General features: G+C 45.6%; 1 protein-coding gene across 19 annotated transcripts in view; it reads left to right on the forward strand.

Annotated features, from left to right (window-relative positions):
- FAM120B (family with sequence similarity 120 member B) overlaps positions 1-17,084 on the forward strand; it is a 106,465-nt gene that overhangs the window by 9,238 nt on the left and 80,143 nt on the right. For 15 of the 19 annotated variants that reach the window (XR_012324997.1, XR_012324999.1, XR_012324998.1 and 12 more), the window contains exons 2-3: positions 1,850-3,319; positions 8,337-8,517. Coding sequence is in view for 14 of the 19 variants with exons in the window: in XM_073789854.1 (XP_073645955.1) it covers positions 1,871-3,319; positions 8,337-8,517 (1,630 nt within the window). In the remaining 5 variants the exon portion in view is untranslated. Of the gene's footprint in view, positions 1-1,849; positions 3,320-8,336; positions 8,518-14,159; positions 14,288-16,047; positions 16,072-17,084 lie in introns of those variants that run through there. The other 4 variants (XM_073789861.1, XM_073789862.1, XM_073789864.1 and 1 more) reach the window with 3 other exon arrangements.

The raw sequence follows: 17,084 nt of genomic DNA on the forward strand, positions 1-17,084 counted from the left end.
GCAGCCAACGCAAATGTGGCAGAGCTGCTGCACAAATGGGCCCACGTCTGTGAGGGGTGGGAGTGAAGGCGGTGCCGGTGCTTTGCCCTCCTGGCTCCATCTCCACGTGGGCTTGGTGGGAGGGTCCTCAGCACCCGCACGAGAGCTCGGGGAAAGAAGCAGGTCTCCTCTCGCAGTATAGAAAGAGTCCGCCTCCCGCTGGGTAAGATCTACCTTGGATCCACTCGTCGTCCACAGACCTTGCCTTTTTTTTTTTTAAATCCATTTCGGTATTTTGTACAGTCTGACATTGTGTTCTGAAACATATCCCCTTTCCACACCAGGCCCGGAGGGCCCGACTGGAGAACTGCATTATGGCTGAGATAATCATGTTACGAAGTCCATCTCCTGCTTCAGAAACACACCTTCCAAGATGAACCCACTGCTAGTAATAGGTCTCCAGTGGTTTGGGGTATATGGATCCATTATGTGTAACAACTTAATGAGCAAGGCCTCACTCAATTTCAACTTAAATGTGTGCTATTTGTGTCCACTCAGTTTTTAGATATTCTTTATTATTAATGGCTATTAAACAGATAACTCCAAATTCTCTTAGGGGCAAGGGTCCATTAACAGGCAGCAAATTCTTAAAAGATAATCCACGAGGGGGCCTTTTCCCAGCCTAGTAATTTATTTACTGAAATAGGGCTTACAGTTTTTACCCGCCAGGGTTGTTTTGAAGAGTGGAGACGTGTGCTTTGAGTGCCCAGCGCTGTCTGGCAGGAAGTGGGCACAGACAGGAGCTGTTACTGCCGTGCGTGGGCAGCTTGGGGCTGCTGCCCTCAGTCCCCAGCCTGGGAGAGGCACCATTTGCTCTTGTGCTGCTGTTTGCATAGTAAGGATATTTTTGTTTTGTTTTATCAGAGGACCGGAAGCCCTGATGAAAAGAATAGGCCGTTAAGATAAAAGATGTCTGACCACTGATGTATGTTACTGGCTATATTACATCCTTTGTTATGCGTAAGGACATCATACTTATTACATAAAGGACTCTGCTTAGGTTTTTTCCAGATTGTGAATTCTGATCCTTTGAACTATTTTGTGTGTTTTTACATTTTAGAATGGGCAGTTTTCCATCCAAAGTCAGTCAGTCACCACCTCAAATGTTGCTGCATTTGGCCTAGTGAATATTCATGTAGTTTCCTTTTTAACACCTTTATTGAGATGCACTCGATGCACAGGAAACTGCACATATGTACAGCGTATGATTCGAGAGGTTGAGCATGCGTTCACCCGTGACACCATCCCCACAGCCAAGGTGGTGAATGTGTCCATCACCCTGTCTCCTGCCCCACTGCAGACGACCACAGGGCTCTTGCCACTGCGGGCAGCTCAGCTCTCAGTGGGCTGGGCTTTTACATAAGTGGGACCGTGCAGTGTGCGCTCCTTGGTCCAGCTTTCACTCAGCAGAATTACTTTGAGAAACATCAGTGTTGCACGTATCAATTTTACATTTTATGTTTTCAAAATTAACTTCTGTTTGAGCTCCTAGATGGGCAGTATTACTTCTTTGAAATTGTTAACCTGTTTTCGAACTTTGTTGAGAAATCTCTTGAGTAATAGTCTTAGTGACAATCTTAAAAGAGTGCTGCCCTGTGCTGTCCTGGTGGAAGTCCGACTCAGCACCTTACTCGCAGGCGCAGCCCCACGGGTGTGTCCGGGGAAGCCTCTTCAGGCTCCTGACCAGCGTGACGTGCTCTGTGTCGTGCTGGAGACAGAGAGTGAATGTTAAATATTGTCTGTGTTTGCTCTGAAAGGCGCCATATGTCTGGTGATAACGCCATAAGTACTCATTTCTTTTCCTTTCCAGATCCTTTCCAGGAGGTCAGTTATGGGTGTGAGAGGCTTACAGGGATTTGTGAGAAGTAGCTGCCCGCATATATGTACGGTAGTAAATTTCAAAGAGCTGGCAGAGCACCACCGAAGCAGGCATCCTGGAGGGACTCCTACCATTGTGGTCGATGCCATGTGTTGCCTCAGATACTGGTACACGCCGGACTCTTGGATCTGTGGTGGCCAGTGGCGGGAATACTTTTCTTCTTTGCGAGAATTTGTGAAAACTTTTACAGCTGTTGGCATCAAGTTGGTATTCTTCTTTGATGGCATGGTGGAGCAGTCCAAGAGAGACGAGTGGGTGAAACGAAGACTCAAGAACAACAGGGAGATAGCCAAGATCTTCCATTATATCAAGTCCCACAGGGAGCAGCCTGGCAGAAACATGTTCTTCATCCCCTCAGGGCTGGCCATATTTACTCAGTTTGCTTTGAAGGCCCTGGGTCAGGAAACTCTGTGTTCGTTACAGGAGGCCGACTATGAGGTGGCTTCCTATGGCCTCCAGAACAACTGTCTTGGGATTCTTGGAGAAGACACTGACTATTTAATTTATGACACCTGTCCCTACTTTTCCATCAGTGAGCTCTCCCTGGACAGTCTGGACACCATCATGCTGTGCCGAGAGAAGCTCTGTCAGAGCCTGGGTCTCAGCCTGTCTGACCTTCCTCTTCTGGCCTGCCTGCTTGGCAACGACATCATCCCAGAAGGCATGTTCGAAAGCTTTCGTTACAAGTGCTTGTCTTCTTATACCTCTGTGAAAGAGAACTTTGACAAAAAAGGTAACATTATCTTAGCTGTAGCGGACCACATATCTAAAGTTCTTCGGTTGCATCAAGGTGAGAAGAAGCTGGAAGAGATGTTACCTTTGGGGCCAAACAAAGCTCTTTTTTATAAAGGAGTGGCATCATATCTTTTGCCAGGACAGAAGTCTCCATGGTTTTTCCAAAAACCTGAAGGCGTAGTAACTTTGGACAAGCAGGTACTGTCCATGAGTTCAGATCCTAAATCCAAGCAAGAAGTTCCCGTGTGTACAGACCCTGGATCCAAGCAGGAAGTTCCCGTGTGTACAGACCCTGAATCCAAGCAGGAAGTTCCCGTGTGTACAGACCCTGAATCCAAGCAAGAAGTCCTTTTGTATACACACCCTGAATCCAAACAAGGGGTTCCCGTGTACACAGACCCTGAATCCAAACAAGAAGTCCCCATGTGTACAGACCCTGAACCCAAGCAAGAATTTCCCTTATGTACACACCCTGAATCCAGGCAAGAAGTTCTCTTATGCACACATCCTGAATCCAAGCGGAAATTGCCTGTAGATACGGACCCTGAATTTAACCTAGAAGCACCCCTGTGTACAAACCCTGAAATTAAACAAGAAGATCTTGTAAATATGGGGCCTGAAGTCAAGCCACAAATAACTATGGTTTCGGATCCTGAGATCTTGAAGGTATGTAGATGTGTCCACCCAGATCTAACGTCATGATGGAAAGTGTACCCATTGATAGATTTGACAGTGAGTATTTATTGACTGCCTGCAGTGGTTAAGACACTGGGGCGGGGGGTGGGGGTGGCAGGCACAGGACAGAACCCTTGGAGTTTAGCTAGGAAGTAAGACACAATACATGTGAAAACCCACATTATAAACTCTGTCTCACGCTGTCACATCACTGTTACGGAGAGAGTGCTCGAAATTTGAAAGAGAGTAATCACTGTGCGTTAAGTACAGAGAGAAGCTCCCAGAGGAGGGATAACTGAAGCCAGGCCTTCATGGGGCTGAGATTTGTTGTGAACAGGTGAAGATGGGGTCTGCGGGAGCGCTGGAGGGGTGGCCTGTAGACTCTCCCCTCAGGCACAGTTCTGGGACAGGTAGCAGAGGCATGCGGTTTGAAGGGCTAAGTAAGGAGAAAACAGTTGCAAAAGATAGACTGCGGCCAGATTGTGGATTTTGGTACATGCCATGCTGGGAATTTGGACGTAGTCCTGAAGGTAATATAGCGCCTTGATGGTTTTTGAAGGGGAGCCACTGTTTATTAACTGCTTGCTGCACGGAGGATCTGTCTACGTGCAGCGCGTGTATTTTAGCTCATTGAATCCTCTCGTTCTCCTTGGGTTACAGAGAAGGTGCATGTCCACATGAATGCCCTGAGGCATCTCAGCAAGTGCAGAACCAGACATGACCACAACCTTTCATTGTTCTGGCATTGACTGTCACCATCTTGCACAAGTTAAAAACCTGGGAACCATCTCTCCCATTTTTCGTAACCAGTCTCTCCCAAGTCTTGGTACTTTGATCTGCTCGGTGGATCCTACCACCCTAGGCCAAAGTATCGCTGTGTGAATGACTGCAGTCATCTCTGAGCGCTCTTCCTAAACAGACTTCTGCCCCTTCCAGTCCATTTGTCATGCTGCACACAGAGATAAAACCCTTATTTGCATTCCGTAGCTCTTAGGAGGGAAACAGTAACCGGAACAAGGCTGGCAGCCATCACCCAGGCACTGCCTGCAGCTCCACCTTTGTCTGCCCCTCGGCTGCTTGCAGCCTCGCATGTGCTCTTCGCCCTCCGGGACGGCTCTCCTGCCCCCTTCTGCTAGTCGATGCCTGCTCGGCTTTTCCACCACACACGCAGAGAAGCCCCCTGGCTGCCCACCCTGTGTGTGTGTGCCTGACGTTTGCAGCGCATGCCCCTGGAATGTCGTGTTTGGTTCCTGTCTTTCCTGCTAGATGGGGCGGTTCTGTGAGGGCAGGACCTTGTTTGTTCTTGTCATTGCCAAGCCGCTTGTCCTGTCCTGCTGTCTGTCTGGTAGGGGCTGCTAGTTCAGTCTGAGAGGGGATGTTCTCTGTCTCTTGTATCTTTAGGTTTTCTCTGGTGACTTCTTCCCTCCCTCCTGTACAACTGCAGGGGTTCTCCTGTCCGAAAGGTCTTTCCCCTCTTTCTCTGTTACATATATTGTAGCAGAGGAGCTAAGAGGTAGAAGGTGATACATGTTTTAAGAGAGTTGCAGGTGAAAAAGTATTAAGAAGTTAAGAAATTTATTCTACTGGGAAGCACTCTAAACTGCTTTTTAGAGGAAAAAGAATGTGGGGTGGACGTTGGAGGAAGGTTAGAAGTGGACCTCCACGTGGAGGTGCTGCCAGGCAGTGGGACATGAGTAGAACATGACAGCACGGGGACAGGTGGGCCTCAGCAGAGAATGAGGAGTCGTCTGATGAGGAAGAAGGAGAAGAGCATGGAGGAAGGACAGAGAACTAAACCTGGGCTCGACTTGCATGTGTTCAGTTTGGTCGCGCAGGTGGCTCTCCAATGACACATCTCTTTGTAGTTGTTCATGGTTCCCAGAAGGCGTTCCTCACTGAGTCTCCTTCGGTCATCGCACAGCTCTGTCGCTAGACGCGTGGGTGAGGACATAGGTGTGAAAGTGACATGGTCTGCAGTAGTCACACGACTAGCGCTTGGCAGACCCTGGCGTTGAACCCAAGCCTTTGACGCTTTCCAAGATCACCGCTGCCTTCCCTGCTGGTCTAGAAGTTCATTGGCGCTTAGAGAGGTGACACAGTCGTGGTCGGTAGTGTAGAAGCAGGAGAGTGGAGGAGTGTGTAAGGGAACCCCCCTGCTCTGAGTCTTCATTCGAGAGGCGGCGGTGTCTGCGTCTCAGCCAGCCCAGGACTCTGACTGAGCGATCACCTGCCACATCCACAGTGCCATTCCAGGCCCTCTCTGCTCCCTCTCCTTTGCTCTGGCCCCTGCCAGTCCCCGACTTCCGCTCTGGTCTCCCGTCTGTGTACACCTTGCACCTGTCCCGTCTGGGCTCCTTGTCACGCCCCCTGGCTCATCCGCCACACCCACCCCATACCCACCTGGGCTTCCGCTGTGCTCATGGGCGTCCTGGCCGTCTCACCCAGTCTCCTGCAAGGGGAGTGCGGACAGGTTGGGTCTGACTGCCAAGGGTAGCACGTGTGTGCTGAAAGGGTTCAGGACTTAGTTCTTACACTCTTTAAGGAGGCATTGGCTATCAAGCAGAGGTGTGGTGAGATCAGATCTTTGTTTTTTGAAACATTGGGTATACTGCAGAGAATGGCTATTGGCACATAGGAGGGTTGGGTGGCCTCAGAGAGCTGCGGTCCCCCAGGGGCCTGGGGGAGTTCAGATTACAGGGATTTGGGGAGCAATTTGGAGGCAAAAAAGGCAGGAGCTGGGGATGGGGTTGCTCTTTCAGGAAGTTTGGCAGAAAGAGCCTGGGATGGGAAGAGGCCGGCAGAATCTGGTAGGCCTGTGTGCTGGTTGCGGGGGGAGGGTAAGGGCAGATAGTGTGCTGTTCCCGTGACACTCGCATTTACTGAGCTTAGTGATACCTTTGAAAACAATTTTGAAGTTTCTTAAGTTTCCCTTAATTTTTTCTTAAAAATTTTTTTGCAGTGGAGTCTTCCAGCCCTGTCAATAGGTAACCAAAATTCAAATGTGTGCATTTTGACCACACATAGTCACCCTGGAAATCCTTAGGTGCAAAGTTGCTGAATGCAGCAATTACCTGAGTACATACCCACAACCACTGCTGTTTCCTCCAGAGTTACACACTGTTGGATAAACTGAATTCTTGCTTTAGAATATTCAGGTTAGGTGCATATGTTAAAGTTTTTCCAAGTGTGGAATGCTATATAATATCTACAGTTAAGGGCAGAGATAAAAAGATACTGAGGTGATGAGCTAATTAATGAATTAATATTATGCTTGTAGAGAACTTCTCTGAAAACCCTGTGTATACCCAGAAAAGAATGTTACATCTCAAATTCTGTAGAGTTGCCAAAATTGAAGATTTCTTAGTAGAGTGAATATAATTTATTATAGCTATATACATAAATTTGTCAAAATACTAACTCTTCTGAAATAAAAAAAGAGTGAGAAATGGAAGAGGGAATAGGAGAATAAATTAGAAGGTATTCTGCCTTAAAAGGATCATGAAATATCTAACCATATTGTTTCTGATAGATTCTGTATCAAAGGGGGTGTTATAGAGAAATAGGTTGCTTCTAATGATCTTTGATTGGTTAGAGCATCAAGTAATAACTCTTTTGGAATCCTTGCTGACCTTAAAGTTGCTAGCTTGTCTGCCATCCTGATTTAAAGAAATTTTAGCCATGAGATAGACACTCGAGTATGTCCAGCCTGAGACCAGTACTTACCACCTACTGGCCATGCACTATGTGCCAGCCTCGTACATTAACACATTTAATCCTCACGATAGTTCTGTGAGGTCAGCACCTTTGTTAAACCTGTTTTACATATGAAGGAAGTGAGGAGTTAAAGGGATTAGGACTCAAGTCTACAATAATGAATGGGCGTGACTGAGCTGCTTCACGTGTATGAGTAACAACGGGACACTGACACACAGAGGTTTTGATGTTCCAGGTTATTGGCAACACATTTTAAGGGCCATTAGTGGTAGGCTGGATTTAAATTCTGAAGAGTAATCTAGATGAATTTATTCCTGCAGTAATAAGAATGTTTTTGCAGGAACATGAAACCTGTATGGAGGATATTATAGGCCGTCTGATCTTAACTACTCACTGAATGAGAAAGTGGTATCCATTTAAATCATCCATCTCGTCACCTACCATGTGCTGCCACTGTGCTGCATTCGAAGTAGAAAGAAATGAGTGCCCAGTGCATAGTTTCTGCTCAATAAAAAATCCCTGAACAGTTGAATGAACGTGATGCAGTTTCTAATCCCAGGGAGTTTATGGTTTAATAGGAGAGGTAAGGCCAGGTAACCAGTGTAGGGTAAACGTGAGTTTGAGCCCATCAGGCCAGGGGTAGGTGAGTTCCTGCTCAAAGAGGATGACAGGGTTATGGAGAGATGACGCTGTAGGGGACCCTTAAAGGAGCAGAGACTGGGAAGTGGCTGGTTGGGAAGGGCTGAAAGAGGTCAGTTTTCCGGAGCACAGGGAGGGTTCTTGCAGAACTTTGGAGGTTGGGCCCCAGAGAGTCCACGAAGGGCAATGGTGTACGTGGGAAAGGAGATGGAGGCCTCCGCGGGGCCTCCCTTGAGTCTCAGGCTGAAGAATCTGTGGTAGCCGGCCAGATGCTTTGAGGAGGCATTGACTGGGCCTCTGTTTCCAGGAAGGCAGAGTATCGCTGGGATGAAGGGTGGCTTGGAGAGAGGAGAGACTGGTGGGGGCGGCTGGAGCCCTGGGTAGCATCTCTCCGTCAGGTGGACAGGATGATGAATGACGGCAGGAGGAAGTACGACAAGTCTGGTAGGTGATTGGAAATTGGAGGAGGAGCAAGAGGAGTAATAGAAAGCTTTGAGCCAGAAGCCCAAAGGAAAGGAGGCACAGAGGCCAGCTTGACGTCATGAGTTCGAGTGACAGTTACGCTATTTCTGAGCCCTCAGAGACGTTGGATTTCCTATTAAAGGTCACTGTTTTGTTTTCAGCGAGAAACCAGTTGCATTTAAATTTCCGGCAGGTCGCCAGAGCACATCACGTCCAGGCAGAGAGCTACCTGGTGTACAACGTCATGAGCAGCGGGGAGGTCGAATGCAGCAACAGTCTGGAGGATGCGATGGACCAAGCTCTGCCCAGCCAGGCCTTCGTCTACCGCCCAGTGCGGCAGCGGGTGTACTCCCTCTTGCTGGGGGATGGCGAAGGTGAGTCATGGTCTCGCAGTGACTGTGCTCGTGAACCTGAATTCTGAGAACTGGCCAGACAAAGTAGAGTGCATTCTTTCAGGACTTGGGGTTTATTTCTCTGTGAAATCTGTAATGTAGAATGCCACTCGCATCTGTGCAGAATAAAGGGTAAGTGCCTTGGGACGTCTGTATCTAATGAGCAAGCATTTGACCAGTATTCATTAAAAGAGAAGTGCATTGTTTCTGTAAAATGTCGAGGGTTTTTTTTTTTTCCGCCGCACAGCATATGGGATCTTATTTCCCCAACCAGCGATCGAACCCACGCCCCCTGCATTGGAAGTACAGAGTCTTAGCCACTGGACCACCAGGGAAGTCTCTAAAATGTTGTATTTTTATGCCTTAAAAGGATTCGTCCTTTTTAAAAAATGTGAAAACCCTTTCCTCCTGTAGGAGTGTAGGGTGTGTTTATTATTAGAAGACAGCGTCTAGTTACTCTCCCTCAAAATGTGAGTTTCGTAAAATGATTGTATATAATCATCATATTTTAAAATATAAACAAAATTTTCCTTTGGAGTTTCTGTAATTAAGTTTATGTTTTTCCATCTGTATTTCAATTTCACAGTAGGAACAAGAGGATAAGGAGAGGACTGTCCCTGGCTAGGCCAGTAAAATTGAGAGGACCTTTAACACCAGGAATAAAATTAATCAGACCCTGTAACCCTCTGTTAGGAACAGTCTGGGGAAATTGGGAGTGTCGGAGAGCGCTCTGTAGCACAGACTAGTGATGCTTAATGCATGCGGTTACCTCCGTGCAAGGCCTTGCTGACCTGAGGCAGGCTGCTGGAACATCATGGTCTGATCGGATGGTGCTGGGATGAGAAACAGAGTCTGGCACACTACTGTCAGGGCAAGGACTGAAGCAGAAAAGTCCTGGTGAAAGGATGTCTGTGGCCCATTTGCCTAAACTCCATTATCTCCAAACCTACCAACATTACTATTAATATTATTCCAGAAAGGAAACATTTACATAATCTAAAGATGGTGATAGAATCATCAGATTGAAGTGTTGTGATTATTCTTTTTTTGGGCAGAGGGAGTGGCAGGTCCTTTGTACCCAGATTTGATTAGATTCCCAGCACCACCCATCATGTGCTGCCTTCTCCCATAGGTGCTGTGAGAGTTCAGACACTGATGTGGCCTAAGGAGGACATGAGAAAGATGTTTAAGCTGATTTGAAGACAGAAACAGAAGAACCTATGTAAACTTTGAAACCAAATATTATTGAAATAATTTTTCTATTTTTCTTATGTGGTTCTCTGCCCATATACTCTTTCTTAACATGAATGATGGCACATTGACTCCAATGGTTAAAGAAAAGATATCTTCATCATGAAAAAATTTCATGTTATAGAATAATATTTGCCTAGAATTATTTTTAGAGTATTTTGTTAAATGAGGTTAAAATATATAAACTTCATAACTTAAATGTCCTACTTTGTTAATGCGATTTATTGACAGCCATAGAGATCACTCTATTAGATAGCCACAGTAACAGGAAAATTACTCGGATTGAGCTTATCTTCACAACTGACCTTCACTCTCCTTTTTTCTTTCTCAACTTTTTGGCTTTCTACATGAAGTCTACATTGTTAGGATGTAACATAAAAAGCTGCTGTTGCAGGTTTATTTATGATGAATATAATAAAGCGTATTCTATGCTGTTTGCTTGGCTTGGCTTACTATTGCACATGCACCTAAGAGAGATGTCTTTTCTGCAGTGGAGCGTGGTGTTCTATAAAATGCCAGTATTGCGAAGAGGGCTATGAGAGTCTTCCACCGACTTTCTGTCAGCTTGTTCATAGTTTTTAAGAAAAGAGTGTTGAAATCTCCAGATACTGTTGTGGATGTTTTTATTTATTCCCTTCATTCTGTTAGTTTTTACTTCCGATGTTTTTGAGGTTCTGTTATTAGTGAATGTACATAGAGGATTGTATGTTTCTTAATGAATTGGCTCCTTTAACATTATGAGATTTCCCTTTTTTAGAAAATCTGATCATATTCCCTATGTTGAAGCTGGCTTTGTCTGATACAAGTATACACACCCCACTTTTCTTATGACTATGGTGTATCTTCTTTCTGTCCTTTTACTTTTAAACTATTTCTTTATATTGAAAGTATGTCTCTTTTAAGCAGCATATACAGTCTTTCAATCTCTTTCTTTTAATTGGACTGTTTAGGCCATTTACACTTAATGTACTTATTGACAGTACATGTAATGTCTTCATGGGTTTAAGTCTTCATTTTGCTCTTTGCTCTGTTCTTTTTTCCCTTATTTTCTCCTTTTCTGACTTCTTTTGGATCAATTGAGTAATTTTTAGTATTTTGTTTTGTATTGGCTTATTATTGGACTTGGATTATTAGATTTACCTGTTTTTGTTTGCTTGTTTTTTTAGCAGTTTTTATAAGGTTTATAATATATGTCTTTAACGTGTCACAATTTGACTTCCGTGTCATATCACGTAATGTGTATTGTAAAAACCTTACAACAGTGTACTTGCATTCTCCCTGCTATTCTGTATATTTTTAAAACTTCTAAAATGATTATATATTCAAGGGAGTTGCAAAAAATAGCTCATAGGGTTTCATGTACCCTTCACCCAGCTTCCCCAAAGATGACATCTTATAAAATAAAGTACAATATCAAAGCCAGGAATTTGACATTGGTACAGTACTATTAACTAGATCATAGACATTATTCACTTTTCAGCATTTTGTCCACCCATTCATTTGGTATGTGTATAGTTCTATGCAGTTTTATCCCATGTCAAGGTACAGGAATGGTCCATCACCACAGGGGAACTCTCTCATGCTGCCCCTTTGTACCCTGCCCTCTGTCCCTGTCCCCTGGTGACCACTAGTCTGTCCTCCAACTCAACATTTTGGTCATTTTGAGAATGTCACATAAGTGGAAACATAGTAGGTAACCTTTTGAGATTATGTATATGTTTTAAATCCCATAACACACAATTCTTATTTTTATTTTAAACCATGGGTTGGCAAACTTTTTTGTGAAGGACCAGATGATAATAAATATTTTAGGCTTTGAGGGCCCCACAGTCTGTAACAACTGCTGAGCCCTGCTGAGCCAAGTGCCATGGACCTACATCCAGAAGGGTGTGGCTGTGCCAGTGAAGCTTTGTCTAGTTTTCCCATGTCACAAAATTTGAATTTTATGTCATCGGTCTGTGTCACAGAAAATTCTTCTTTTGATAATTTTCCAGGCATTTAAAACAATATGAAAAGCATTATTAGCTTTCAGACTGTATAAAAGCAAGCAAGCCAGATTTGGCCTATGAGCCAAGTTTTCCAACCCTTCCTTTGAACAGTCAGTTGTTTTTTTGTTTTTTTTTTTAAGAATAATTTATTTTTTTGGCTGCGTTCGTCTTTGTTGCTGCATGCAGGCTTTCTGTAGTTGTGGCGAGCTGGGGCTACTCTTTGTTGCAGTGTGCGGGCTGCTTCTTGCATCGCGGTGGCTTCTTTCGTTGTGGAGCACGGGCTCTAGGCCTTGCGGGTTTCAGCAGTTGTGGCACATGGGCTCAGTAGTTGTGGCTTACAAGCTCAGTAGTTGTGGCTCGCAGGCTCTAGAGCTCAGGCTCAGTAGTCGTGGCGCACAGGCTAAGTTGCTCCTCGGCATGTGGGATCTTCCCAGACCAGGGATTGAACCTGTGTCCCCTGCATTGGCAGGCAGATTCTTATCCGCTGTGCCACCAGGGAAGTCCCAGTCATTTGTCTTTTAAAGGAGTTAATAGGTGAGATGAGGTCTTCCGTGTGCACCATTTCTGCTGCTCTTTTTTTTTTTTTGGTACGCAGGCTTCTCACTGTTGTGGCCTCTCCCGTTGCGGAGCACAGGCTCTGGACGCGCAGGCTCAGCGGCCATGGCTCACGGGCCCAGCCGCTCTGTGGCATGTGGGATCCTCCCGGACCGGGGCACGAACCCGTGTCCCCTGCATCGGCAGGCGGACTCTCAACCACTGCGCCACCAGGGAAGCCCTCTGCTGCTCTTTATTTCAGAAATATAATTCTGCTGGATGTAGAATTTTAGGTGTTTTTGTTGGGCACTTTCAGAGTGTCATTCTGTTGTCTCTGGCTTGTGTTTCTCATGAGTTGACGATTGTCCTTCTGACTGTTGTGTCCACGGATTGCAAGTGTGTGTTTCTCTGGCTGTCCTTAGGGTTTCTTCTTGATTGCTGGTTTTCAGCCACTGTTCAAGCTGAGCTTTGGAGTCGTTTCCTCTCTGTTTATTCTGCTTGCAACTCTTGAGCTCTTTGGGTCCATTTCTATTCCCTATTGACTTAGAAAACAACATTTCATGAAACGGTGCTCAACTTTTTCTGTCTCTCTCACCTATCACTCTGGGCCTTCAGTTACGTGCCTGGTTCACACCTCACAGTGTCCCTCAGGCACCAAGGCTTGTTTTTATGCCTCTTCTCTCTGTGATTCAATTCGGGTCACTCTTGTTGTCATTTTCGCATTTCTAGTGTCTTTCCTCTGCAGTGTCTAATCTGCTGGTAACCCATCCGGTGAAATTGTCATTTCAGATATTGTGTTTTTCAGTTTTTTAAAACAATCTTCCATTTCTTTCTTCCCTGTCTTCATGTTTTCCTTTAAATCCTTAAACTTGTTCACAGTAGCTGTTTTCAAGTCCTTGTCTACTAATTCCATCATCCCTGTCATTGCTGGGCCTGTGTCTGTTTATTGACTTTTCCTCCTTATAATGGGTCCACATATTTCTGCTTATTCTGATGTCCAGTATTTTTTATTGTATTCTAGAAGATTTTGGATCTGTGAAGGGTCTTGATTTCTGTCCTGTCGGGCAGTTCATTTACCTAATCCTTTCAGGGCTTGCCTTATAGGGAATTTCAGGAGGTAGAGTGGCCCTGCTCCTGAGGCTGGGCCTTCCTGGGCTGTCACCCTAGTGCCGGTGTTTGACAACGTCTCTGCACACTGGCCGCAGGGGCCCCCGGGTCGGTCAGCAGGGTTCCCCATGGTTGTCTTGTCTGGCCTCACTGAGCTTTGCCCTGGACCCACCAGGACCTCGAGCATGCTCCTCTGCAGACTTCTGGAGCCGTCTCTGCACGCCACCAGCTCCTGGTTCTGCCTGCAGCCCCTGCTGTCACGACAGCCTCGTCCTCTCAGAGAGTGGCTTGTTCTGCCAGGCTCTTCCGCCCTAGGTTGCTGTCTGCACGGTGCCTCAGGGTAAAAAGTGTCCACTGGAGAAGGCGGTGGCTTCTAGAGTTGTTGGAGAGGGAAGAGTCATCAGCACGACCCGCCCTGTCTCAGCCAACCCCACCCTCCTCTAGTGTTCCGGGTGCTGACGGCGTTGAGTGCTAGTGTGGTTCTTGTTCCTTTTTTGTGACTGTTTTCCCCTTGGAGAGTTTTATCCTGCATGTTTATACATTTTTCTCCCATCCATATGTCCGTTTTCCTTTATTGGAACTGCTAAGAGATGTTGCACTTCCTGGTCTGATGTTCTGTTTCTTCATCTTCTACTTCCTGGTTTGTTTTTGCTGCATTTGGGTAACATTTCACCACTCCAACCTCAGCTTTTTTGGAGAAGTGTCCCTCTCTCCTTCCTCTCTCCATCAGGGCCTTTCTCTTCTCCGTCCTGAAGCTCCTCCTGGACCGTCGAATTCCTGCTGGAAGCCTCAAGTTGCTGGCCTGGCTCCTGTTCTCAGTGGCTCTGTTGGTGGGAGGCCATCAAAGCTGGGTTTGCCCCCTTTATCCACAGGTGATTTCATTCACTTGCATTGCTTTAAAAACCAAATCCATGTTGAAAAATACAAAATTTATTTTTCTGGCTCAGACCATCCTTTTTTAAAATTTTTTATTGGAGTGTAATTGCTTTACAGTGTTGTGTTGGTTTCTGCTGTACAACGAAGTGAATGAGCTATACATATACGTGTATCCCCTCCCTCTTGGACCTCCCTCCCACCCCCCATCCCACCCATCTAGGTCATCACAGAGCACTGAGCTGAGCTCCCCGTGCTATACAGCAGGGTCCCACTAGCCATCTCTTTTACACATGGTAGTGCATATATGTCAGTCCTAATCTCCCAATTCGTCCCACCCTCCCCTTCCACCCCTGTGTGCACATGTCCATTCTCTACGTCTCCGTCTCTATTCCTGCCCTGGAAATACGTTCATCTGTACCATTTTTCTAGATTCCACATATATGCGTTAATCTACGGTATTTTTCTCTTTCTGACTTACCTCACTCTGTATGACAGACTCTAGGTCCATCCACATGTTTACAAATGACCCATCCTTCTGACCAGTTCTCTTTGTCCCTCATGCCCTTGAAAACCAACTCCCCCAGATTCCTCCCTTATGCCATCATCAAAATTGATTTCCTCTGAAGAAGCTTTGTGCTTTTCATTCTTAAGCTTATTACAGTTCGTACTTGCACCCTGTTCACATGGGTGTTGTCCGGTGGCCTTCCTCCCCACTAGGCTGAGGGAGCAGGGACTGTTCAGGGGGCATTTTGCCACACCTGGCAGATTTCTCAGGTGAGTTAGGTGACCGATATTATGTGTGTTGAGTGTGTGTTTAAAATGTTACCTTTGGGCTTCCCTGGTGGTGCAGTGGTTGAGAGTCCGCCGGCTGATGCAGGGGACGCGGGTTTGTGCCCCAGTCCGGGAGGATCCCACATGCCGTGGAGCGGCTGGGCCCGTGAGCTATGGCCGCTGAGCCTGCGCGTCCGGAGCCTGTGCTCCGCAATGGGAGAGGCCACAGCAGTGAGAGGCCCGCGTACCGCAAAAAAAAAAAAAAAAAAGTTACCTTTTCAGGAGTACTTGCATTTAGCAAGGCATTCCTTAGAAAAGGATTACCCTAATGGTTGAATTTCAGACATGGGAGGGAGAGCGATGGTCTCTCAAATCCCACTAGGTAAGCAGCTGTCTCTAAGCCCTGTCTGACTGGCAGGCAGGAGCCCACTCGTTTGGAGTTTAGAATCAAAGTTGCCTTTAACTCCACGGTCATCGACTCTCAGCACTAGGGCTCCTGCAGGTGCACAGCTGTGGACGCTGGAGGTCTGAGCCAAAGCACAGCACCGAATTGATGGCTTCATACTTCAGAGCTCCTAATTATGGGCAAGATTTGGGTAATGGATCTGTTGGATACTCCAGTTCATCTGGAATGTTGCAGGGTGCCTCTTTAGGGAGTGGTTGGTCGCTGTCACTCTTACATGTATTTTATATAGTTGAATATATGGTATTTAGACAGCTCAATGGCATCATGGCCAAAAGTAGGGAGAAACCCTGAAATCAACTCAGACCTCAGCCCATCCTTGGCTTCATACCCATTCTTACCGCTGATTTTAACTGTGTCTCCGTTTTTTAGTCTCCCTAATGATAAGATTAGGTTAAATCACCATAAAACTTGATATATTTTAGGAAACAGAAGGAACTCAGAAAGATGCAAGAAGGCAGATTCTGCTCTGCCCTCCTGCTCTTGTCTCACTGGTTTGCAGCTCTGGAGAAGAGCCCACGCCTATGGCAGTCTTCAACAATTAAGGTTAACTGTCCTTTTTCCTTGTCATTCTCTCCTCGTTTTCACTTAGCAGACATTCTGGGAATCCATGGGAGTTGCAGGAGAACGATAGTCTTGTGATGGGCGGTTAGGGAGTCATGTCATCCGTGTGGCACCTTTACAAAGCGCCTACAGGCCATCAGCTCATCCAAGTCCTAGAGGTTGACCTAAAAGGTGACTTTTTTTTTCAAATGTATACAAAAAAGAATGGGGAGTTTTTCTGTATTTTTAAGGACTAAAGCCACACATAATTACAGATTAAACCAGCAATATAAAAAATATTACAGGATCATAAGGACATATGTATACTTTTTAAAGCCTGGAGGATTGTTATCAAACTTGAAAGTACAGTACTTGAGCGGTTAAAGTTGACGTTGCTTCTGCTCGTTCTCTTTCCCCTCCCAGTGCTCACAGACCCTCCAGGTTGTGTGAGAGGAGTGGGCACTGCTGGGAGTGTGTGTTGGCATAATCAAGAGTTTTTATGGGAGAGCGGTTGGGCATGTAGACAGTTCCACAGTTTTGCTCCCAGGGGAAAATGTCTTAGTTATACTAGAAGCTTTTATAAAGCAGTATAATGTGTCTGTCCTTTGGGAATAGCAGAAGAACAAGTTTGATTATGCTACTTTTCTGTTTTCCGTGTAAAATGTTATAGCGTGAATAGAGAGTAAAACTAGCAAAGAAATTTTACTTGAGTTTTTACTTTGCTCGTTTGAACTCAGAGCCTAGCAAATTGAAAGTTCAAATGAGAAAATCAACCTTTTCTTTTAGGAATTACCAAACTCAATTTCCTCTTCTCTTTTTCTTGATGTGTAGGTATTTAAGAAGATTATTTTAATTCAGACAAACCAAATTATTGCAAACATTTCTGCTGTTGTTTCAAAGTGCATACCAGATTAAAACCTCTGAAATTATGTGGTACCCCAGAGAATGTGCTAAACTATAGCATTTTCAAGCAAAATGCATTTATTTTTATTTTAAGAAGATTTCAGGTAACACTT

This window comes from Tursiops truncatus, chromosome 12 (genome assembly GCF_011762595.2).
Source record: "Tursiops truncatus isolate mTurTru1 chromosome 12, mTurTru1.mat.Y, whole genome shotgun sequence".
Taxonomy (NCBI): Eukaryota; Metazoa; Chordata; class Mammalia; order Artiodactyla; family Delphinidae; genus Tursiops; species Tursiops truncatus.